Source organism: Oncorhynchus masou, chromosome 9 (genome assembly GCF_036934945.1).
Source record: "Oncorhynchus masou masou isolate Uvic2021 chromosome 9, UVic_Omas_1.1, whole genome shotgun sequence".
NCBI lineage: Eukaryota > Metazoa > Chordata > Actinopteri > Salmoniformes > Salmonidae > Oncorhynchus > Oncorhynchus masou.
In genome coordinates this window covers 46,049,105-46,075,075 of record NC_088220.1, presented here as the reverse complement: position 1 = coordinate 46,075,075, position 25,971 = coordinate 46,049,105, and the positions used below count along the sequence as shown (strand labels likewise).

Genomic DNA, 25,971 nt, shown 5'->3' with positions numbered 1-25,971 from the left:
TTTTTTCTGTTCTACGGCCAGGCCAGAGATGAAGACCAGACATTTGCCTCTTTAGCATGGGGCTGGTGATTGACAACAGAGCTAGTTATATGGTGATGATGTGTTAATGGCCGCAGCAGGGTCGGGGAGAGGGGGAGCAACCCCTCTGAATATTTAATCGCCATCTAACTCCAGAACACAGACACACACAGATAGGTACACACCCCAACCCGTGACCCATTGTACACACCGCATAATTAAACAAACAGTTATTTCGTTTTAATGCCAAAAGAGCAAGCCCATAGTATATATTCCTTCTAATGAGATGGGTTAAAAAGCTATTGAACTTCTCCTTAAAATATATGATCTTCCAATCTGCCAGCAGTTTGTGATGATAGGGACAGAGGTTCATATGACTCAAATACCTTACCGTCATACCATCAGCATATGAGATATAAACCACAGGAAAACAACACTAGCCTTTATAACATCCTGCAGTCACACACAGGATTCACAATGCCTTTGAACAGGCATGGCTGTGCGTGGGAATGGCTGAGGTTATTAAGCATTTGACACTAATTTCCATATTGACTGCATGATGTTATAGCCTCTGTCACCTGCTCCTCTGAACAACTGCACATGTGAAAAGAAGGGGAATTAACAGTCTAATGAGCCCCGGTTTTGATCTCTCTCTGCCACACACATGCACACGCTACACCTGATTCATCTGCACCTTTTTAAATCTTCACCAAGGAGGGCTAGTGGTGGGGAAATACTGTGGAAAGATCTGATCGCTCTCATTATGAAACATACATTCACTTTTTTGAGTGTGAGCACTGGGTTTGACGACCACAGCCATTATATCTGACAGAGTCAGACTGGCCTGAACCCTGGTATTAGTGTGTAGCATCACACTCCATAGCTAAAACCAAAAGTCAGGGCAGCAATACATACAGCAGACATATACTGCATGGCCAAAAGTATGTGGACACGCCTTAAAATGAGTGGATTCTGCTATTTCAGCCACACCCGTTGCTGACAGGTGTATACAATCGAGCACATAGCCATGCAATCTCCATAGACAAACATTGTCTGTAGAATGGACTGTACTGAAAAGCTCAGTGACTTTCAACGTGCCACCATCATAGGTTGTCACCTTTCCAACAAGTCAGTTCATCAAATGTCAGCCCTGCTAGAGCTGCCCCGGTCAACTGTAAGTGCTGTTATTCTGAAGTGGAAACGTCTAGGAGCAACAACGGCTCAGGCACAAAGTGGTTGGACACACAAGCTCACACAACGGGACCGCCGAGTGCTGAAGCGCGTATCGTGCAAAAATCGCCTGTCCTTGATTGCAACACTCACAACCGAGTTCCAAACTGTCTTTTGAAGCAACATCAGCACAAGAACTGTACGTTGGGAGCTTTATGAAATGGGTTTGAATGGCAGAAACTAAGATCACCATGTGCAATGCCAAGCGTCAGCTGGAGTCGTGTAAAGCTCGCCCCCATTGGACACTGGAGCAGTGGAAATGCGTTCTCTGGAGTGATGAATCATGCTTCACCATTTGGCAGTCTGACAGACAAATCTGGGTTTGGCGGATGCCAGGAGAACGCTACCTGCCCCGGTGCACAGTGCCAACTGTAAAGTTTGGTGGAGGAGGACTAATGGTCTGGGGATGTTTTTTATGGATTGAGCTAAACCCCTTAGTTCCAGTGAAGGGAAATCTTAATTCTACAGCATAATGACATTCTAGACAATTCTGTGCTTCCAACTTTGTGGCAACGGTTTGGGGAAGGCCCTTTCCTGTTTCAGAACGAAAATGACCTTGTGCACAAAGCAAGGTCCATACAGAAATGATTTGTCGAAATCGGTGTGGAATAACTTGACCGGCCTGCACAGAGCCCTGATCTAAACCCCATCGAACACCTTTGGGATGAATTGGAACGTCGACTGAGAGCCAGGCCTAATCACCCAACATCAGTGCACAACCTCACTAATGCTTTTGTGGCTGAATGGAAGCAAGTCCCCGCAACAATGTTCCAACTTCTAGTGGAAAGCCTTCCCAGAAGAGTGGAGGACGTTAATAGCAGCAAACGGGGGACAAACTCCACATCAATGCCCATGAATTTGGAATGAGATGTTCAACGAGCTGGTTCCACATACTTTTGGCCATGTAGAGTACATAGCTAGTGGTTGTCTCTTCCAAAGTTACATCTTCCAACTCTACTATTTGCCCTTAAACAGACAAGAGACACAAAAATAACAGCCCTTTCAAGTTGAGAATGCTTTGTTAAGTATTGATCTGGATGCCCTCTTGATAAAACCCACTTTGCTCAGGGGCAGTCAGTGTGTACTGCGGTATAATAATAGTGTGCATATCACAGCATCCACATGAATCAAGAACGGTTTCGATTAGTACCACTACTGTCGGACTTGTAAATCTATTTGTGTAGTGTAGGTGGCTGTTCTCGTCATCTCGTTTGGTTTCATTTTGCTCTTCTTAACCGTTCAAGCAGTAACGTTCTTGTCGGGGCTGATCTGTAGGAGCTCCTGCGGGAATGCATGGAAGACCCCGGTGACACAGCATTTAATAAGCGCTAGGCCCACCTCTTCCATTCAGTTGGTCATTGAGAAGCTGAGCTGGGTGCCGGACGCCAGTGGGCGGGGCCTACCATGTGACGCCAGCTCTCGGTCTTCGCGGTCAGAGCCAAAGCAGCTGTTGGGTTGGCGGAGGCGTTTTGATGAGCTGTTTTTGCACCCGACTATTTCGGTCCGCTCTCCCAAAGAGGACCAGGAATAAATAAAAAAACAAAGCCTCGCAGCGCTATGTGGGCACAGCGCGTTACTTAATAAAAAAGGAACAGTTTGAGAGAGGAATGAAGTGGCTTTGAGCTGGGGGGTGGGGGAAGGAGTCAATTGATTCGAAAAAAGGCGAGATTACAGCGTGAACTCTGCTTAAGGAACCTACTTGACTGGGAGCTCGGCACCGTAGCCTAGAGCCACACACTTACTCAACACTTTGCCAATGTCTCCACTGAGAGAGGGAGAGATGGGGAAGGAGAGGGAGGAGAGGGACGGCGCAGCAAGAGAAATGAAAAATAGAATGAGAAAATGACAGACCAAAAAATGAGCGAAACAGAGAGAGCGATTTAATGTATGTCCTCGCTGCCAACGGAGGAAAGACCAAAGTAGGTTTGCAGGGCTAATTAATTTCTGATGGGCGGGCTTTCATTTGGCTAAAAGGTCACCAAACTTTAAAGGTCATGCACAGTTTCCCACTCTGTTACCAAACCCCTTGAATTACTCTCCAGCATGGATGTGGTGCAACACATAACCAAGTAAAGACACTAGTAACATGTGGTACATGACAACTCGACAATAATAACACTGAACGTCTTCAGCAATCTGGAAGTTTTCAGTATGTGTGTGTGGTGTAAAGCCATGAAATGCCTTGTTTCTGAAAGACATTGTATAGGTAGTTATGTACGAAATCGAATTAATTCAATTCTAGCTACGTCCGCACACGTACACGGATGGAAGCACAAACACGCACATACACAAAGCCATCACCACCTGCACCCTGACATTTTGTCATTCATTTCAGGCCAACACCAGGACAGGACTGACTTAATTTCATTATCCCATGTGAAGCCTTTTTGTTTTGTTTTACCGCTAGCACGTTTTGATGCTCCATAACAAATTTCTCCTGACTTTACTTGAAAATGTCTGTTGAAATGCTTTCTGCTTCCCAAATGGCACCTTATTCCCTATGTCAGGGGTTCTCAAACTATGTGGGGCCGGGGACCCCTTCTGTGATAGAAAATTCATCAGGGAACCATGAATGACCATTGACCATGAAGGCCTGATTCACGCAGTCTCTTCTGAACAGTTGATGTTGAGATGTGTCTGTGAAGCGAACTCTGTGAAGCATTTATTTGTGCTGCAATCTGAGTTGCAGTTAACTGTAATGAACTTATCTTCTGCAGCAGAGGTAACTCTGGGTCTTCCTTTCCTGTGGCAGTTCTCATGATAGCCAGTTTCTTCATAGTGCTTGATAGTTTTTGCAACTGCACTTGAAGAAACTTTCAAAGATTGAAGAAATGTTCCATATTGACTGACCTTCATGTCTTAAAAGTATTGATGGACTGTCATTTCTCCTTGCTTATTTAAGCTGTTCTTGCCATTATATGGACTTGGTATTTTACCAAATAAGGCTGTCTTCTGTATACCACCCGTACTTTGTCACAACACAACTGATTGGCTCAAACACATTAAGGACAGAAATTCCACAAATTAGCTTTTAACAAGGCACACCTGTTAATTGAAATGCATTTCAGGTGACTATCTCATGAAGCTGGTTGAGAGAATGCCAAGACTGTGCAAAGCTGTCATCTAGACAAAGGGTGGCTACTTTGAAGAATATAAAATATAAAATAAATGTTTATTTGTTTTACACTGTTTTGGTTGCTACATGATTCCATACATGTTATTTCATAGTTTTTATGTCCACTATTATCCTACCATGTAGAAAATAGTAAAAATAAAGAGAAACCCTGGAATGAGTAGGCGTGTCCAAATGTTTGACTGGTACTGTATATACACAGTATATATAATGAGATTTGGCAGCGGACCCCCTTGCAGCAGTACTCACACTGTGTGTAAGAACGGGAGGAATCGAGGAGGGAGGTACAGGCTGAAACGACAAATGTACTGCCTGTGCAACCTAGCACTTTTCTACTATCCATATCTACTAATGTATGTTATTGTATGTATATTTCAGCTGTCAACAGCTCATGCTATATGCTGTGACAAATATATATTTTTAAATGCATCTTATTTTCAACAAGGCATTAATTCCCTTTTTGTCCTGAATACAAAGTGTTGTATTGGATTTGCCACAAACATATTACTCATTCCCACTCTCCACATTTTCAAGCATAGTGGTGGTTGCATCATGTTATGGGCAATGTTCCCTCAAATTCTCTGGGTGCACTGAGCAAATGTTTGGTATAGTGAGCGGAAACCTGAACCTTGCAAGAATTTTGTGCAAATTCTGTGCAACTCCCAGCGCATTTATAGTGATCACTGAGGTTGTACCCTTACAGTTTTAGACAGTACACAAAAGGCTTGTGTGGCTATTTGAGCATAATGGAAGCCTACCAACAAAACCAATGGAGCAAATCCCATAACATTTTCAAATGGAAATAGCTTTTGATTTCTATGATATATCCTCCAGTTGCTTATATGAGGTGTTCATTGCAAGCCTACATTGTATTCAACTTTTAAAAATGTTTTTACATTATGAAGGGCTTGACATGAATTAATGATTTTATACTTGGTCTGTAACACCATGGGCCAAATAGGTGAGTGTAAATTGCATTGTGTTGTATGATGCAAGAAACCACTTTACAAAATAAAATGTATCATTATTACCATACAGAGACTTAGACGATGTAGGCGACCCCTCTGCCTATTGGCTTATTTGCATATTCAAGCCTGTCTCGAAATAGAAATAAGCTTTATACCTGACTGTTTTTTTCAAAGACTAATTGAAATGTAGCCTACACGTTTTGTGCTCTTGTAGGAAGCAGTAACTACCCATTGCGGTACTATACTTATCTATAACTGGGCTAATAACTTGCTAACTAGCAAAGAATAACAACAAATGTGCACCTGCGACGCTCTGATCTGAACTGATCTAAAAAAGCGTGTTCACTCGCCGGGTGATTTTGTATTTATTTTATTAAACCTTTATTTAATTAGGCAAGTCAGTTAAGAACAAATTCTTATTTACAATGATGGCTTACCAAAAGGCAAAAGGCCTCCTGCAGGGACGGGGGCTGGGATTAAAAAATAAAAACATACAGTAGGACAACACACACATCACAACAAGACAGACACCACAACACTACATAAAGAGAGACATAAGACAGCACAACGTGGCAGCATGGTGTTTTCCTAGAGGAAAACCTGGTTCAGTTTGCTTTCCACCAGACACTGGAAGATTAATTCACCTTTCAGCAGGTCAATAACCTATAACACAAGGCCAAATCTACACTGGAGTTACTTACCAAGAAGACAGTGAATGTTCCTGAGTGGCCAAGTTACAGTTTTGACTTAAATCTGCTTGAAAATATAAGGCAAGACCTGAAAATGGTTGTCTAGCAAGTATCAACAACCAATTTGACAGGACTTGAAGAATTTTGAAAATAATAATGGGCAAATGTTTCACAATCCAGGTGTGGAAAGCTCTTAGAGATTTACCTGGAAAGACTCACAGCTGTAATTGCTGCCAAAGGTGATTGTAACGTACTGGGGTTGAATACTTTCCTAATCAAGATATATTAGTGTAAAACTGTTCATTATTATTATTATTTAGATTTTTTACAAATGTTCAGATTTTTCTTCCAATTTGACAGACTATTTTGTGTAGCTCGTTGACAAAAAAATTAACATGAAATCTGTTTTAATCCCACTTTGTAACAACAAAATGTGGAAAAAGTCAAGGGGTGTGAATAGTTTCTGAAGGCACTGTAAGTGAAGACTGAAGAAGTTGGCCAATTGCTCACTGTTCAGCCCGTTTGTCTTTCTGCCTGTACGCCAGCACGTCTGTCTGCTTGCCCATCTGCCTGCCCATCCGTCTGTCACCACCACTCAGCTACACAAACCCAGTATGTATTGATGTTACACAGAGCATTATGGGCAATGTTCCCTCTAAACTGCGCGCATGCGCGGGCAGTGCCACAGAGTTCCCCAGGGACTGCCCCGCAGAAGAAATATCAGCCCACGGAGAGAAGCACTAGATTGAACTTAAACTTTCTAGTTTTCTCCTAGTTAGTTAACACTATCAATGTATCCCTTTACTGTGGCAATAGTGATAAAATCAACGCAATATTAGCCACTTTCAACACAACATACCGGAACAAAAACTATGTTAAGAGATTTTGTTATAGACTGAACGCATCGGAGTAGGATTCTATTGCGCAGAGCTCAGTCCGTACTCTGCACAGACATATGCAGCATAACCAAGTAGAGATGCAGTAGGCCTGTATGCAAATAGACCATTGTCATATTTGGATCTGTGCCATTTACTTTGAACTGGACTGTGTTTACAGCTGTGGTTGGGAGTAGATGAACTTGTTTTGAGATCAAAGCGAGAGCTGCATGTAGCCACGTGTGCACATTTTGTTCATATCCTTTGCTAGTTAGTGAGTTATTAGCCCAGTTAAAGATAATTTGTAGTCAGCAATAGGAGTGATTGCTTCCTACAAGAGCACAAAACGTGTACAGTTCTAGACATCTTTGAAAAGCAAGTCAGGTAAAGAGCTTTTTTTTGTCTTAAAGGGGCAGTGTTTTATTTTGAAACAGGCTTGGATATGCTAAGTAGCCAATAGGCAGAGGGTAGCATAATTAGTCTGATTCTCTGTAATAATGGGATGGGAATAATAATGCATTTTCTTTTGTAAAGTGGTTTCTTGCATCAAACACAACAACATTTTCAGTCACCTCCTTGTCTGAAGTACAAGTGTATAAACAGGTTAGTGTCAAGCCCTGTATGTTAAAAAAAAAACACTTTTTTTTAAGTCTCATGAAATGTAGGCCTATATTGAACGCCACACATTGGCTGCTACTGTAGGCTGCATGATAGAACCGCTATTTCCATGTTAAAATTGTAAGGGGTGCATTTTCTCCATTGTTTTTAATGGTAGGCCACTCTGGTAGGCCTACATTATGATCAAATAGCCACAATAACCTACTTGGCCACTGTTAAAACTGTAACTTACAGTGGGTACAGCGTCAGTGTTCTGAAATTTGCTCAGTGCCACATTTTTGTTTTAGGGAACATTGATTATGTGTACTCTAATACATCATGCTACACAGCCCACCTCTATAGTACCACCTCCACTACTAAACTGATGACATTGACCAGGCTCACCTTCCAACTTCTTGGCCTCCTCGTCCTTCCTCTCCTTGGCTTTCAGCACCTCATCGGTTTTAGCTGGAAGAGAAAGAAACCCTCATGAGCAGAGAAAATAGCACATTTCTTGATCTCTTGTAGCAACAACATAACCAGCACACGTCGCTGAGCAGTGTATTTGTATCAAGTGTTGTAGTGTTTTCTCTGTTCCCTAACCCGATAAACACGATAACCTCTCTAACTTTTAATATAGAGACCTAGCTAGCTTAGTCTTATGTTGAATAACACACCTAACTCTTTAGGTTTAATATCTCACTCTTGAATTTAATAACTGAACTCAGGCCTTAGATTTAATTGCTTATCGTTCCTCTTAAACCTATTAACCCATCTCCCCGATCTGGTTTCTTACAGTCTCAGGGGCCACCCAGGGTCTGCTTTTGGCCTGCGCATTATCCCAATGAATTGTTCTCCCAGCGTAGTAATAGGAAATCAGCTCAGAAAAAGTGACTGGCTGTAGAGTAAGAGATAAATCAGATCTGGGGGGGCCTCTTGGTTTGCTAGTTTATTGAATCTAAATTGCAGCCCCCTCGCCCCTCCGGCCCCCTTGTGTGGCGCCCCATGCACATCATCCATCTTGTAGGCTGATAATGGAGCCGGCCCAATTCCACCTGATGTTTGCATTATTACATTTTAGCACGCTAACGAGCTGCGGCTAATCCTGCCAGAGAAGAGGAGGAGGACGGGATTGGATGCAGTAGGCGGGGCCTGCATGGCATTTTTTTGTATTATTCTCTCTTGGTCTCTCCGTTCCTCGATGATGATTTGAATGAAACATAGACCCGGCGTCGCTACATAGCTCTGTAGGCCCCGGGGCTCCCCAAGCTGCAATTACACATATAATCACAATTGGATTTCAACAGAGCCCACAATTCTCATCCCCTCTTTCCAGCCAAGACAGAATGAAGTGTAAATGAAGTGGAAAGACTTCTGCCATCCCCAACACTTTGTTTTATTATGACCTAATTTAATCAAAGTCCCCATCACAGAATTGTCAGGAAGGCAACGATGAACTGGAGTCTCTAATAGACGAAGAGATATACTGCCAATATTGTTCTCTATATGCTGACAGATATTCCCCATAATCTATTCATATTGCGTATATCTGGCCGTGTGTATGCTGTTGTTTATGTGTGTACATTACCAGTGTGCTGGCTATATAACAGTGGCGTGGTAAGCTTGTATTAAGGTTGTACTAATGTTTTCCAGTAGCTCTCCTTATTGATGTAATTAAATAGGATCTGGCTCCGTTGTGAGGCCCGACTTTCATTGTTTGTGGGGGCAGGATCCCCTGGAGGCAGAGCGGAGATGAGAGATTGATAAACAGTTTGATTTTGTGCTATCGCCCCGAGCAGTATACTGGAGAGACGGAGAGAGAGAGATGGGGAGAGAGCGAGAGAGAAAGAGAGAGAAAGAGAGATGGGGAGAGAGCGAGAGAGAAAGAGAGAAAGAGAGAGAAAGAGAGAGAAAGAGAGAGAAGAGAGGAAGGGAGGGTGAGAAACAGAAACAGGGAGAAAGTGTGCAAAGCAGAAGGATAAGATAACCAAGTAAAGGGCTGGAGGTGGGAAACAGAAACAGAAAATAAATGACAAATCACTCTTCACTGTCTCACTACTTTCAGTCTTTTTTCACCTCTCTTATCTGTCTCACTCCGTGGCTAGTGGTGATGGAAGGGAGGTGGTAACTTGGCGGGATTAGGGAAGTTAGAAGCCATTTGGAGCTAAGTCATTGTGCTAAAGAGGCAGAACGTCAGTCACATCAGACTGTGGCTGTTGAGTTAAGCAGCCGTGGCACTAGTGTGACAGCCGTTTTGTCTACAGCAATTACTAAACAAAAACGGCAGCCGAGGAGTCACAGGGAGAGGGCACAACTTATGGCGTGCATCGGTGTGTGTAAACACACTAGCACGCGGGCGCAAACACACTCCTAGTCCATCCATATGCAGTCACACAAAGACCTGTTCGATCTACTTCAACATACTGTATGCACTCACAAACAAACACAGTACACCCACATTCATTTCAAATTAGTTCTCGAGTACAGTGTTCTCCTCTCCCCTCTCTGTTTTGGAAAAGTTTAAACTCATTAAGTGTAATGTTATTGCAGACTCAATTTTACACCGCTCACTCATCAACTAGTAAGATAGCAATAAAGCCCAATGGCCCCTTGGAGACGTTAATGCTTTGAAATAAATGATATACTGCAACAGAAACGTAATTAATTTACAGGCCGTATTGATAGCCCTGCCATTCTCGGCACTATCTTTTTTAATCTCGGCTAACATCTTCATTATTGGGGGAAATCGCACGAGTGAAGGAACCGAGTCATCGCTGATGAATTGCCTGAGAGAGATGTGGCAGCCCACTCAAATGTTGTGTCTCGGCGCATCAATTTCTCTTAAGCATTTCATTATGGCGAACAATAAACAGCGTTGGCTATGACATATTTTTAACGGTGTAGTAAGTAGAGGAAGTGGATTCTAGGTATATGAGAGGGGGATTCAAATCAGTCTGTTCTTATTCTGGTTTATGCGAGGAAGACACATACCTTGAAAACCTTCAAACACCTGTGTTATTTGACACAGGCAAAAAAAGAAAGGCACAATGTGTGTGATAGAGAAGCATGTTTGTTGTATGCACGTATTAGAGACAGACACACAGGAAAATAGGTTTTGTGTGTGTGAGGTTGGAGGTTAACGTTATTAATACGGTTACTCACTCTATGGACACTATGTTAACAAACCTCCTTCAATGCCATACAACACTCCTTCCTTGGCTTCCAACTGCTTTAAAATGCTAGTAAAACTAAACCGATTGGTGCCCGTACCCGCCCGTCTGACCAGCATCACCACTCTGGACGGTTCTGACTTAGAATATGTGGACAACTACAAATACCTAGGTGTCTGGTTGGACTGTAAACTCTCCTTCCAGTCTCACATTAAGCATCTCCAATCCAAGATTAAATCTAGAATCGGCTTCCTATTTCCTAACAAAGCATCCTTCACTCAGGCTGCCAATCATAACCTCGTAAAACTGACTGTCCTTCTGATCCTCGACGATGTCATTTACAAAATAGCCTCCAACACTCTACTCAGCAAACTGGATGCAGTCTATCACAGTGCCATCTGTTTTGTCACCAAAGCCCCATATACCAGCCACCACTGATACCTGTATGCTCTCATCGGCTGGCCCTCGCTACATATTCGTCGCCACTGGCTCCAGGTCATCTATAAGTCTTTGCTAGGTAAAGCCCCGCCTTATCTCAGCTCACTGGTCACCATAGCAACATCCACCCGTTTGACCGTTCACTGGTCATCCCCAAAGCCAACACCTGCTTTGGCCACCTTTCCTTACAGTTCTCTGCTGCCAATGACTGGAACGAATTGCAAAAATCACTCCAGCTTCTGGAGACATATCTCCCTCACTAACTTTAAGCATCAGCTGTCAGAGCAGCTGACTGATCACTGTACCTGTACACAGCCCATCTGTAAATAGCACACCCAACCACATCATCCCCATATTGTTACATATTTTTTTTGCACCCCAGAATCTCTACTTGCACACCATCATCTGCACATCTATCACTCCAGTGTTAATGCTAAATTGTAATTATTTTGCCTCCATGGCCTATTTATTGCCTTACCTCCCTAATCTTACTACATTTGCACACACTGTACATAGATTTTTCTATTGTGTTATTGACTGTACATTTGTTTATCCCATGCGCAACTCTGCATTGTTGTTTTTGTCTCACTGCTTTGCTTTATCTTGGCCAGGTTGCAGTTGCAAATGAGAACTTGTGGCCTACTTGGTTAAATAAAGATGAAAAAAAAAAAAAAAAAAAAAAATTGGCAGAGAAAATCTCCCTTAGAGCATGACTCAGAGGCATAGCGCCCCCCCCCTACTCCAAAAACACCCAACTCTACCTATTCTCCTCCATCACATCCATCCATCCCTGAGCACCAGCGCTCTCGCTTTCTTTCTCTCTCCCCTTCAGCCTCAGGCCTCTCAATCAAACTAAACAACACTCATCCGGCTCCTCTGTGATTAATTACTCAAGCCAGAATATCAAAATCAAACACTCCCGTGTGAGGAAAAGGGGCTCCGCTTTAGAGCACTGCGCCCACCGAGAACCAGACAGACAGGGGGACGGGAGGCTACGCTTCCCTGCTTGCCTGTGTGCCTCACACACACACCTCTACCCCCATCCAGCCCCCACCCCCTTAGAGAAGTCCGGTCCATGGGGGAACAACCCTTGCCCCCCTCACACCCCGCTAGTCTCCTCTGCATTTCCCTTTCATTCGTAAGGTCACTGGTCCATCAGGCGCTCGCTCCCCTTTCAACCCAGAAGCAGGGGTTTTACTACTACTAAGTCTGTATCATAATGACACTCTATTCCCTTCGTAGTGCACTCATTTTGATCAGGGCCCCAAAGTAGTGCACTACATAGGGAATAGGGTGCCTTTTAGGATGCATCATACTACTACTGCTAGTAGTGATGGCGGTGGCGGTGGAGGTCGTGGTGTAAAGGAGGGGGAGAGGGAAGGGTTTTTAGACTGATCTACACTGACTAACTAATCAGATGGGAACATCATCCATCACTTTCCCTCAACAGGGCTCTCTATTACCCCCTCTAACATCCCATTCACATCACCCAAACCCCAATAGCTAAGCCACGTCGATAGTGCACAATGTAGTGCACTACTTTTGACCAGAGCCCCGTGGGATCTCCTACGGGTCCCGGTCAAAAGTAGTGCACTAAATAGGGAATAGGGTGCCATTTGGGATGCACAGAGACGTTAACGAGAGAAGGGACCGGAGGAAATCAACGCAAACAATGGAGTGGACGGAGGGGAATAGATAGAGTGGATTGTGCGAGGGAGTAGCCTGGAGGAAGAGCTCATTTACACACTACAGACTCCACTCGAAGAACCCCCAGGAAATGCAAACAGAACCTCTGGTCTACTGACACAGCTCAATAAGTTTAGCGGAACAACAAAGACTAACAGTAAGCAAATAGTATCAAACCAAAATGGAAAGCAGTGAGATAGAAAAACGTAGAGAAGCACTGTTCTGACTGAAATAGAGATGCTAAAAAAAGTCAGCTTCTGAGTATTACCCACTCCTCAACATGTGATGGATGTGTGGGTAGAGGTGTGTGTGTGTTAGTGATGTGTGGGTCAGCTGTTTGTTCGCCCGCAATTGCTAATAACCCAGGTCTTAATTGAAAGAAAAAAAGAAAAATCAGCAGACACCAAGCCCTCCATGGAATGAGTGACACCCCCTGCCCTAGAAGACTAAATAAACCCTTGCTCACCTGAAAATATGTCATACAGCGATAGAATGAAAGCTTTAATCTAGCTGACATCTGTAAAGTTTGTTCTTTCATCTCGGCTTCTCTCTCGCAGCAAAGACGTTTAGGGACAGTTCCCTTGACGTGCCATATATGAAGTCCCCGTCTTGTGACTGTCGAATTTATATAGCACCTCACAATCATCACACAACATCTTTCCCAAGCATTAAGCTACTGTTCAGGACCTCCCTTCTCTTTATTTTCAACTCTCTATTTCGCAGCTTTTCTCTTATTGAATGAAACTCAAACATTGTACTTTTTCCCTCAGTGAATCGGAGTTAACTTTTTCTGCTCAAAAGCATTTGGCGTGTATTTGGCGTGCGTACAGTTGGCCCTAAAGCTTAGGCACTAACACCAGATAAAACATTATGAAAGAAAAACCTCAACGTAGCCTATAGATATGAATTGCAAAATAATTATACATTTATGAATTTTTTTATGCATCGTTTCTACTTAATTCAACACAATATTTTTATGACCCTAAACTCGCCCGCCCCGCAGATATAACCGCGGGAACTACGGGTTATAAGTCAAACTGCGCATCACTAGTATGTGTGTGTGTGTGTATGTGCTGTATGTGGGTGAGTGTGTTTGTACGGTATGTGAATATGTGTATGTGCGTTTACAGAATGTGTGTTTGTGTTCGTGGGTGCGTATGTGTGTGTGTATGGAGAGTAGAAGGGGGGTTCCTGTTATCCACCCGCCAATCAAAGTGAATCTGAATGTCAGGAGGAGAGGAAGCATGATAAATCAACCTTACGCCCAACGACAAACATAATATTAGCAGCAGCACCGCACGATTGGAGAAATGTCCCATTGAATCAGGAATGCACTTTACAGTGCGCCACAGCCAGGCAACCTGCACAATGCAGACACACATACGTACACACACACGCGCACACATCCATCCATCCATCCATCCAGCCGTCCACAGGCCAGGAGACGAGAGGAGAGACAGATTTAAGTGAATAGGATGAAAGGATAAAATTATCAGCCGTTAAATGAAATTGAACCCTTGCGGCCTCTCTAGGCTTCCTTTAGCACTAGAATGCATGTGGCGTTACAGTTAGGAATAATGAGGGCAAGAGGTGAAGTGTTTCTCACCAGGGCACTGCCACTATCTGCCACTAGGTGGCACAGTATACTGTGTGCCATAGTAACAGATGAGAATTACCAGAGGCCTGTGTGTGGGTGTGTACGTGCAGATGGGCTTAAGTGCATGTAGTCCTATTAAAACCAGTTCATGTACACCTTGTAAGGCATAATTTTGAACAGGGGAATCAGGCTGGTGCTTTAATTTAATTGAACAGTTGAACAATAGGTGGGTAGAGAAGCATGATAAAAATGTATTTACAATAATACACAGACAATTATGGACAAAAATACACTGAAACAGTGACTTCATGTTTTCTATAGTAAATAGAAAGTTTGAGCAAAAAACCTGGGATGTATTCATTAGTCCACACTGTAGCAACATTTTTCACAACAACAAACGTTTTGCACTAAAAAACACGAGTTTTAATTGTACAAATTCAGGAAGGTCACTCCCTGTTTCGTCCTGTTTGATTTTGTTCGGTTCCAAGTGAATACACCCCTGATAAGGGAGGGCAGAGACACCAAACCAACTACACGGCCTGCCATCCAGCCTTGGCCTCTGATCTACTATCAAGAGAATGTAATGACGGCCCATAAAATATTAACAAACAAAACAATTAGAACAAGATATCTTACCAATTCAATCAATTATTCATTGACAATCGTCTCAGAGGCTGCTTTATTCCCTGTGTTTCCTGCTATATTTTCTTAGAAAAAGCTTCAATTACGAGGCTACACACTGGTTCTATCCCATCCTGATGATGGATCACCCTAGTGCACAACAGTGTATTTCACCTTTATTTAACCAGGTAGGCCAGTTGAGAACAGGTTCTCCTCTACAACTGCCACCTGGCCAAGATAAAGCAAAGCAGTGCGACAAAAACAAAAGTTACACATGAACAGAGTTACACATAAACAGTCAATTACACAATATTTTTTGTTGTTGTTAAAAATCTATATACAGTGTGTGCAAATGTAGAAGAGTAGAGAAGTAAAGCAATAAACAGGCCAGAGGCAAAATAATTATAATTTAGCATTAACACTGGAGTGATAGATGAGCAGATGATGATGTGCAAGTAGAGATACTGGGGAGCAAAAGCGCATAAGGTTAAGTTATAATATGGGGATGAGGTAGTTCGGTGCGCTATTTACAGATTGGCCATGTAACAGTAATCGGTAAGCTGCTCTGACAGCTGATTCTTAAAGTTAGTGAGGGAGATGTAATTCTCCAGCTTCATTTTTGCAATTCGCTCCAGTCATTGGCAGCAGAGAACTGGAAGGAAAGGCGGCTAAAGGAAGTGTTGTCTTTGGGGATGACCAGTGAAATATACCTGCTGGAGCGCGTGCTACGGGTGGGTGTTGCTAACAGTAGTGCCCTACATAGAGAATAGGGTGCCTATGGGCCCCTGGTCAAAAGTTTTGTACAATATAGGGAATATGGTGCCATTTGGGACACAGGCTGACTGTCGGACTATGGGAGGGGAAGAGGCGCAATCAGAGAAATTACACTCGTCTCACTGCGGAGGCTTGAAATAAAAGCAGAGTTCTTCAGGCTGATGAGAAATCCAATTAATTCAAAACCATTTGCGGTGATGAGGAGGAGCCGTTCGCTCTCTCTTTCACCCAAGATTTTCAACAGATGCCAATCAAGCTGCGAGTAAGAGGGGAGTTGGGGGGGAGATATGAGGGGTGCAGAGAAGCCAGTTTTCACCGATCTCGGAATCAGACAACACATTTCCAAATGAGAAAAAAAAAGAAAATAACTTTTTACGCATTTTCCGTCAGAGAGGAAACAAACTATGTCTATGTGAGACCACAGGTGATTTTCTACTTAATAATCAGAATGAATCATGAGGTTTAAGGTCAACAGCTTGGTAGAGAGACGGTAAAGGCTAGTTTTCATTTTCCACATGAGACATCTTAGGCTCTGCTTTGCCTGCTTTTATTCAGGACCAGTTAAGAGTTCCAGTGGACTATGCTGCTGTTTGTTTATGGGCTGTTGGAGCTGCTCTCTGTGCCCAGAGATGAGGTGAGGATCCTGGGGTGGTGGAGGCCAATGTCCTGGGCCACAGCAGGTCTTCACCCACCCAGCTACACCATGGACCACCCAGGGTGAGGATCCTGGGGTGGTGGAGGCCAATGTCCTGGGCCACAGCAGGTCTTCACCCACCCAGCTACACCATGGACCACCCAGTTGTCTAGGCACACGTGCCCCGTGCCCCCCCCCCATGCATGGGTTACAGAGGCGAGGGTCCTGGTCTCCTATCCTGGGGCCAGAACCTTCCACAGCAAGGCTAGGGGGCTCACTTCATGTGGGTGCAGGAGAGTGAAGATTGTGTGTGTGTGTGTGTGCGCGCGCATGTGTGGTTCAGCACAGCAGGCCCACAACCTTCCTCTCCCAAACCAAAGAGCGAAGCTTCCCATAATTCCACAGTTTCACTGCTGCCATTTAGGGTACGGGGGCCAACACCTTCAGTCAGAAAAGGGGCTTCTGGGAAAGGCATGGAGGATCACAGGCCTCTCGCAGTCAGGTTGGGGTCAGGGTGAGATGACCTTGTACATAGCCCTGAGGTTGAAAACATAAACACTTACTAAACAGCCAACCAGAGTTCACTACCACTATGCCAAACAGAGTACATAGAAGTGCCTTGACAAACACTAGAAAATATAGACAAGGTCCTGAAAGGGCTTCATGAAGAAAATACATAATGCAGATATCAGAGTGAAATATTCACGAGGGCTGGGACACTGGATGACACCTCTCCCCCTCCATCCCTCCACCCTCACCCTGACCAGGTCTCTTCGTCACTCTCCTCTGCCCTTTTCTTGCTCCCTTGGTGTATCTCTCTCTCCCCCTCTACCCCTATGCTGCTCTCCCTCTCGCCTCTCCTTCCGCTGTGCTGCTCTCTGCCTCTTTGAACTGGTCCACTGCTGGGATTTAGGAGGGATGGAGGGAGGGGTGGGGGGCACACAATGTATGTCTAACATGCTGTGTTTATTTTTAAGGATGGGGTGTCTTTAAGTGTTCTTGTGTATTTCCGCTAAGAATGTGTGTCTGTGGTAGAGTATCAGAGTGTGTGTATGCATATTGTCATTGTGCACATAGGTGGGGAAGGGTGTGCGCGCATGGTGTGTGGGTGTATTGGGAAGTATAAGAGTGTCTAGCAGGGTGTGTGTTCCTGACTCGCTGTGTGGTGAGAGTGCTGATGTGATGAATGGAGAATAATAGGCTGGGTTTCCGCGCTGACAGACAGCGCAGGATCTCATTGTGACTGAGTGGGCGAGAAGAGGGAGGCTTGCAGCTTGAGCCGGACCCCCGCACATGAAACGCAAACTCTGGGCGCTAATCGGCCGGCCGACACAAGGCAAATCAGGAGGGCGGCCACTTAGAAAGAGAAAAGAGGGAGACCCAGGCCCGGTGTAGTCTCAATAGGGCTCAGCAAGACTGTTGATATCAGATAACAAACATGGAGGACAAAGGAGGTGGAGACTCGGTGGTCCTCTGGGCCTGTGTGTGTCTGTGTGTGTGTGTGTGTGTGTGTGTGTGTGTCTGTGTGTGTGTGTGTCTGTGTGTGTGTCCAAAGCCCCCTCTGGAGAAGGAGAGAGATGAGGATGTGGACGTGGCCCCTGGACTACAAACAGCAAGGACAAGACGCTCCACTGAACACTACAGGCTAAAATAGAGAAGGGAGCAGAGAGACAGAACACATCATTAGAAGAGCTTTCTAACGATAGCGAGAGAGATGTGTTTTGCCCGATCAGGTATGAGAAGGAAAAATACAGCTATCTAGGTATAGTTCTTATTTTATACAGAGAGATAAAAAGAGTGAAACAATAAGAGAAAAATAATGAGAGAGCAGGGCAGAGAGAGGACCGGCCAGGGAGAGAGAGAGAGAGAGAGAGAGAGAGAGAGAGAGCGGTAGAAATGAGCCCCCTCCCCCCTCTAAGGCACCCAAGCAAACCCCCTTCTCATCTCTTAATGCTTATTTTCACCACTTTGCTTAAAATATTGATAATCAATTAGACCCACGTCTGTTTTGCTACAGAATCTGTGTCACGGTCTATCCCACTGTCAGAGCCAATTCGCCGCTCATTCAAAGTTCATTTCTCCACCTTGGCCGATTTCTGCCTTTGGAGGAGTCATTAACCGGGGAACATAGCCCGAGGTGCAATCACCTATTCTCTTTCATTACAGGGGAGATGGAGAAGGTGAGAGAGATTATTAGAACTTTGGAATGATCACAAAGCTTCGGAGTCGCCTGTCAGATCCCCCCTACGTGTAATTCATCTGGCCCCGGCTCCCCACTCACCCTCCTCGGCCCCCTTTCCTCTTTCCTCCTCCCTCCTTTCCCCCGCGCCAGGGGTTTGGACGTAGACATTATTCATGAACATCTGCAGCGCGCTGAATATTCCCACTGCCTCCGCCATGATGAAAAGGGAGCTGCCCCTTTGACTTTAAAATTAACATGCCGGGCAAAAATATTACGGCCAAGCCGAGCACTTTCATTCCTCTGCGCAGAGCGCACAGATGGGATGGGAGGATGATATAGGTGGAAGGAGGAGTGAGGTACAATACGATACAGAGGGAGAAAAAGGAACACATCTTATATTGGAGATCTTCTAATATGGTTACAAAATATGGTTACAAAAAAAAAAACTGTACTGACTGGAGAAAAAAAATCTACAATGTCATAATTAGGGCAGTAAGCATGTTCTGTAACCATGTTGGTTCTCTGTAGCCAACCCAGCCCAGGGTTGTGTTCATTAGGCACCAAACAGAAGGAATCCAGACTGAAACAGGGGGTTACAAAGTGCACCTGTCCAATAAGAGATGCTACTCTTCGCATTCCAATGCAAAACTTTCAGTTGCGTGCCCTAATGAACACGACCCAGGCTGATGCAAGGAGTGTCCGTGCAGCAGGCAGACTTATGCTGTTCTCAGGTACAGCTACCCCTGGGGGTCTCCACACATGAAAGAACAGCCAGACATATGGACGGACGGACGGACAGGGAGGAGAGCCTTCTCCCTCCTCTCAGACCAGTGGAGGAACTGCTGGACAGAAATCAAACTAGACACTGTGTTGTTTATCCTCACGATCACCCTCAGAGAGACTCAACAATTAAACTCCTTGGAGAGCTCCCTTTGTTTTCAAAACACCTTACAGAGGTAATGACATAACGTCATAGCTGGCGAACTATGATTAGTACATCAGTCCGGTTTTTGAGCATGTAACAGCCATTCATTTCACATTGCGCAAAAGGTTTTAAGTATTTATTTGTGCGTGCCGCCTCTTGCAATTTAGCCGGCTGCATTTCGGTATGCGATGTGCACCCGTCTCGCCTTGCTGCTCCTCAGCAGTGCAGTATCGGGTGTTTCCATACCGTGTAACGGGCACAACATGAGAATGCCGGTCTGAACCTTCGCCATCATTACAGCAACAACCAGCCTCGTTTTACAGCTCGTTAAAAAGCGCCCGCTGATTTGACACGTTCGCCAAACATGAGAACAATCGGATCAAATGTACACAACTTTCGAACTAATCTAATTTGCGTGCGGCTGCTGCAAACTACGGATGGGCCTTTAAACGGCTCCATCTGGGTTGACTTCTATCTCTCTCCTCCTTCTGAGCAACAAATGGGAGTAAATAATGAATAAATGCAGCGATACAAAAAAAATGTTTGTTTACAAACACACTCAAAAGGTTAAGTCAGTGGGGTTTGACATGGGCTGAAATGGGTGCTTTTTGCCTCGACTCTTGTTTATTGCAAATGGCAGACCAAGTTTACTCTGGCAGTTAGAGGCAAAATGAGGCTTGACAGCTTTGTCAGGGAATTTGAGTGGTTCAGTGGCAGGGCAGGAATCGGATGATTCTACGTCTTTCATCTCCAAATCGCGGCCATACACTCACCAAGCCTCCTCCACAGGAAAACAAAATTAAAACACACACAAACACCCCGGCCTGCCACGGTTTTTGTGGATGACAGATGATTTTCCAACCCTCGTCAAATTAGAAAAAAGCTATATATATATATATAAAAAAAGAAATATGCAGACCAGAAGTTTGGATGCTCTGGACTGACACATAGCAAACATGAAAAGAGATGTTAGAACTCTTTCTGAAAACTAGAAATAAAAACACTAACAACTCCTGCTCTCCCTTTCTTGGCCGGTGCTGTATAAGAGCTGATGCCATCCCACTCAGCATCACAGTGTTTGAGGACATTTCTCTCTCGTCCCTTATAGGTTAATTTAAAGACTATGTCTAAGACTGCAGCTCGATTAGCTTGACCCTCCTCTGAACGCTGCCTCTCCCAACAGAGAGCTTCCAACCACAGGCTGAGGGCCAACCTACAGGAGTCATTCCACTACCAGACACCCCACCGGCCCACTGCTCAGACCCCACCGCTGGGCACTGGGAGCCAGGCTCCAGCTTCTCCATCTCTCCCCGACTCCCACTTGCCTCTAGGAAAGGCCGATGGAGAGAGCTGGAGCGTGAGGAAGAGAGAGAAAAAGAGAAAAGTCAAGGTGATTGAAAGAAAAGGAGGGGACAAAGGAAGGGATAGAAGGAGGCCTTGCCACAAAGGTATTGTAGTAACACTCAGAGCCTTGACTCCTTCTGATCTGCCATATCCGCTCAGTCGCTTTTTCAATTTAGTGAATTTGTTCCTCTGTCTCTCCCAAGCGAGGCGGATGAGGTATGAAATGAATCTTTATCCACTTTGTGGCCTTACCTCCAAATGCACAATGTGTGTCGGTAATTAGCGGCAGTGCTTCATTCCAGAGCTCTGGCAGGCTCCTCCGTGTGCCAACTTTTCGCCTTTTGTACTCGCCGCACAATGCCGCCCACTCCAGCCGTCTCTGTGCTTTCCTGCTCCACACCCACACAGGGCGTTACACAATTCCCTCCAAATGTGCTTCGATTTAAAAACCCATTACTTAGCCCCTGTTGTTTTGTTCAACGCAATTAAAAGAACACCCCCTTCATTTTATTTGGTGGAGCTGCCTTTGCGTTCCTTGGCCTTGGCTGGCGTAGCTAGCACGAGCCATGGCCGCCTCTGCCCGTCTAATTTGCAGGGTTTTGTTTGGATATAGGCTTAGTTTGGCTTTCCATTTGAAACTACTCTACTCTCTGCCTCGTTTTATTGGCCCGACTTGATCAGCTAGTAACTTAAAAAACAGGTCAATCAAGACAGATGCCAGCGGAGAACTACTGTCATGATGCAGCAAACCAGTGAATTATCCTGAACAAGGTTAAAAGGCTACTACTATACATTTCTGAAAAGCATTCCCAAACTCGAACATTTTTAAATCTTGATTTCAAAACATTCAGAGGGACAAAGTTACCTGGCCCAGGTAATGTTAATGATAGTTCTGGAGACCTGCCAGGGCAGGGTGGACAGCTGGTCTGTAATTCACGCTGAGACAATGACTCTGTAAACTACAGGCACACTCAGACACTCTCCCTCCTCCCCTTGATCTAAGCCCTTTTCTTCTAATTGAGTGGTTTGGAGTCTCTTTCCCACTTACATTAGCTCTGGAGGGGGATATGGAAACTTTTTAGGCGTGTGTGTGGGGAGGGTGTGCGTCTGTGTGCGCGCGGGCGTGTATGTGTGTGCCTGGCTGAATGCGAGTGTGGACCGTGTGAAAATTGTAGCGTGGAACTCAGGTCACAACGTTTCAGGAGGATTCTGGGAAAAGGGTGTGGTTACAGAGGCAATTCCCATAGCGCTCTGGTCAATAGTAGGGCACTATGTGGGGAATAGGGTGCCATTTGGGATGTAGACAGAGCGAGAGGAAGAAGACATTAACTAGCATCATTCTTGGTGACTTCTCCTGTTTAACATAGCCAACAACGTCAGACATGTTTTTAACACCCAAGGAAAATAACACACATACTTTCCATGTACATTGTGATTTTAAGGGCTCAGTTGATCAGAGCATGATGCTTGCAACAGTTCATTTCCAAGTAGGCTACTGTTTTCTTTTTTTTTTTACAAAACCTACGCATACACAGCAACATTCTCTTACTACTAATGCCTTCATACATTTCTAATAAACTTGAAACTTCCAGTAAACCTCTACTGAGCTAACATTTAGGCGTACCCTCCTAATGCTGTACCTCAGTCCCCATTTCACCTGGTAACACACGTCATCTATACAGCAGCCACAGTAGCTGCCACTAGGCCTATAAAGCACCCTCTAACACTTAACCAGTAGCACTCATTGTGCACACTCATTTCCCTACACTGTGTTTAATAGCCACAATTATCAAGGAACCCTGGGTTTCATTTTCAGCTGACTTGTTGAATTGTCTGTAATTGCATTATGAAATGGAGTGTTGACTTGCTGTAATTGTGAGGTAATACCACTTTAGTGATAATGAGAATGTTAGATATGACCGACTGTACATATTAATCATTCCAGAAAAATTCAATCCGGTCCGCCTGCTAAAGGGCTTCCGTTTAATCAACTTAATTTATAAAACAACCAACTCATAAGGCAATTACACGTCTATATTTTAATCTAATGAATAATTCATTATGGACAGAATTGTTTATGCTGAAATTATTGTAGTTGCTTTTGTTAATCATCAACGGGAAACTGCACCGATGTTAGATTTGATATATTCAGTGAAGTGGGTGGCAGAGTCAAGCAGAAGTTTTTGGGTGAACCATCGGTTCTTTCGTTTAGGTCCTGAGGCTCAGGTCCACCACCTGCACCCCACTCTCTACATCCAAAATACACACACACCTACTCATCCACACACACACCTCTCTCTCACACACACACACACACACACACACACACTACCCTCTGCATAACTGCTAGCCCTTATCGATCCCCCTTTTAAGCTCCTGAATAATAAATTCCAGCCCCACGCCCCAAAAAGCCCCAACTGTGGCTTAAACTGGCTTAAACTGGACTAATTACATCAGCGCTGAAAGGAAATCATTGATCAACAGCATTATGGGAAATTTAACTGCCACCCCAAACTGGATCAAAGTAAATGAAGTGGCTTAGAGGGATCTCAGGGGGGCTCTTCCGGGGGAGTCCGGATTAACACCCCTGGACAGGCGCTGACGCTAACACACTCACCAGACCTGTATGAATATACAGTACACACACCAGGGACCCGGGTTGTGGCAGGTGTGAATAGAAGGTTGTTATTTATTAGGATAATCACAGACTAACGTAAGTCTCTCAGATAGGTGACTTAAACCTCCGATTGACAGACCAATATGGGGGGGGGGGCAGATATAGTCTTATACACCTTTCAAACCATGATGTTTTTCCGACCAACTTTTTGCAGACTTTTCTTTATATATGAAAGGTATTTCTGGTGACAAAGCCTATATTTTTTTTCTTCCACCAACATACCTAGTCATGACTGCGGTAAAGTTCTGCCTACGACTCTAGATTTGAATATACTGTACAAGAGGGGTTTAATAAATGCATTCTGCAGAAGATAATGGTATAGGAAACCTACAAAATAATAGCAAGAACCCCCTCTGCAGCTTAGAAAATGCTGTCACAATGCTGTGCTGATAAACATTTACAATACACGTTTAACACCGGAGATCAGCATTGGCACGCACTACGCTCTTAAGCTCTTGATGGTTGCTAGGCAGCTTCCCTTACTACTATCATCCTGGTGGTTCTAGACTTTGTGAGGCATGTCACTTCACCCATCTCTTCTCATAGCCCACCACATGCACTGTTTTCTTAACCACAACCGGATATACCCATAAATTACTGTGGGGATATCACTGAATGAAATTAAATATTGGAATAAAGTAGGCTAATGCAGTTGAAGGCATCAAATTGTTATAATAGATTTGATTGAAGCAATAGCCTACCCGGGTGTGGCCAACTATTCAGCACCGTTTCGCGCTGCTTTGAGACAAGCGTGGGGTCTTGATAAATCAATCCATGTCCGATTTCCTTTTCACCAAATCTCAGTTTGGATATTGGTTAGGCTAGGTTGCAGAAATGTTAGCTTAGTTGAGGTGAGTGCTGCTCATGATCATCTTGTCTAGTTGGCTCATGTAGTAGCACTGACGAGAACATTTTGCCAGCATGTTACGTAAGTTGATTATTTTGCTCTTCACTCGCAGTCGCTTAATAGTCGAGGCCTATTCCAGACCAAAAAGCCTGTGAAACAAAATCAATGAATATCATTTTGTTTCACTTGAATCGCCGTCTGTATATTTGGTTAATTTTCTAGCTGGGCAAATTAGTGGTGATATACAGTAGCCCATCTATGTGTTTGATTATGTTTCACTTGAATCGCCGTCTGTATATTTGGTTAATTTTCTAGCTGGGCAAATTAGTGGTGATATACAGTAGCCCATCTATGTGTTTGCTCATCTATCACAGATCAGAAACATTTAGCATGCAATAATGAAGCCTAAATCAGGAGCAGGGATATTATTTTGCTCGATCGCTTATAGGCCACTCCAAAAGTCCGCTGAAGTTGTGAAATATGAACGCGAGACTCAAATGCATTTGAAAATATAGATCGCTATACATTTATAAATCGCTTGCCTCGGGCTCTGTTTCAAAACATCAATTTTTTTTTAGATGACAGCGGTTCCAACCAACACGTTGCCATGACACAAGTTGTGTGAGGAAAAATATTTCATTATATCCTTAGCCTACAATAACATGTGTGCTGACTGTGATCAGGGTAGCCTGAGTGTCTCTTATCTGTGGAATGAACAAAATAACTATTAATTTCATGAGCAAGGCGCAGCCATATAAACTGCACTGATCAGTAACATATTCACACTCAAAATATGCCATTCTATGCTTTTGAAAATACATTGTATTAGTCTTATAATGTTTATTAGGACCTGCCTAAAACAAATTAATAAATGGACGTCTTTGTGATGGTGTATATTCAATGGGTTTATTAAATAGAAGTCCACCCATATTGGCCCAATTTTGGCAAGAATGTGGTAAAATAAAATAAAAATTAAATATATATATATATACACACACACACATATATTTATTAATTGCATTTGTTTATTTTACCACATTCTTGCCGGGAGAAGCCATATGTATACATATATGTATACATATATATATATACACGTATACACATATATATACACATATACATATATATAGTGCCTTGCGAAAGTATTCGGCCCCCTTGAACTTTGCAACCTTTTGCCACATTTCAGGCTTCAAACAAAGATATAAAACTGTATTTTTTTGTGAAGAGTCAACAACAAGTGGGACACAATCATGAAGAGGAACAACATTTATTGGATATTTCAAACTTTTTTAACAAATCAAAAAACTGAAAATTGGGCGTGCAAAATTATTCAGCCCCTTTACTTTCAGTGCAGCAAACTCTCTCCAGAAGTTCAGTGAGGATCTCTGAATGATCCAATGTTGACCTAAATGACTAATGATGATAAATACAATCCACCTGTGTGTAATCAAGTCTCCGTATAAATGCACCTGCACTGTGATAGTCTCAGAGGTCCGTTAAAAGCGCAGAGAGCATCATGAAGAACAAGAAACACACCAGGCAGGTCCGAGATACTGTTGTGAAGAA

General features: G+C 43.9%; 1 protein-coding gene across 3 annotated transcripts in view; it reads right to left on the bottom strand.

Annotated features, from left to right (window-relative positions):
* The window catches only part of rsrc1 (arginine/serine-rich coiled-coil 1), a 189,736-nt gene that overhangs the window by 19,727 nt on the left and 144,038 nt on the right, over positions 1-25,971 (bottom strand). For all 3 annotated transcript variants that reach the window (XM_064974137.1, XM_064974138.1, XM_064974136.1), the window contains one exon: positions 7,916-7,978. In XM_064974137.1, coding sequence (XP_064830209.1) covers positions 7,916-7,978 — 63 coding nt within the window. The remainder of the gene's footprint in view (positions 1-7,915; positions 7,979-25,971) is intronic.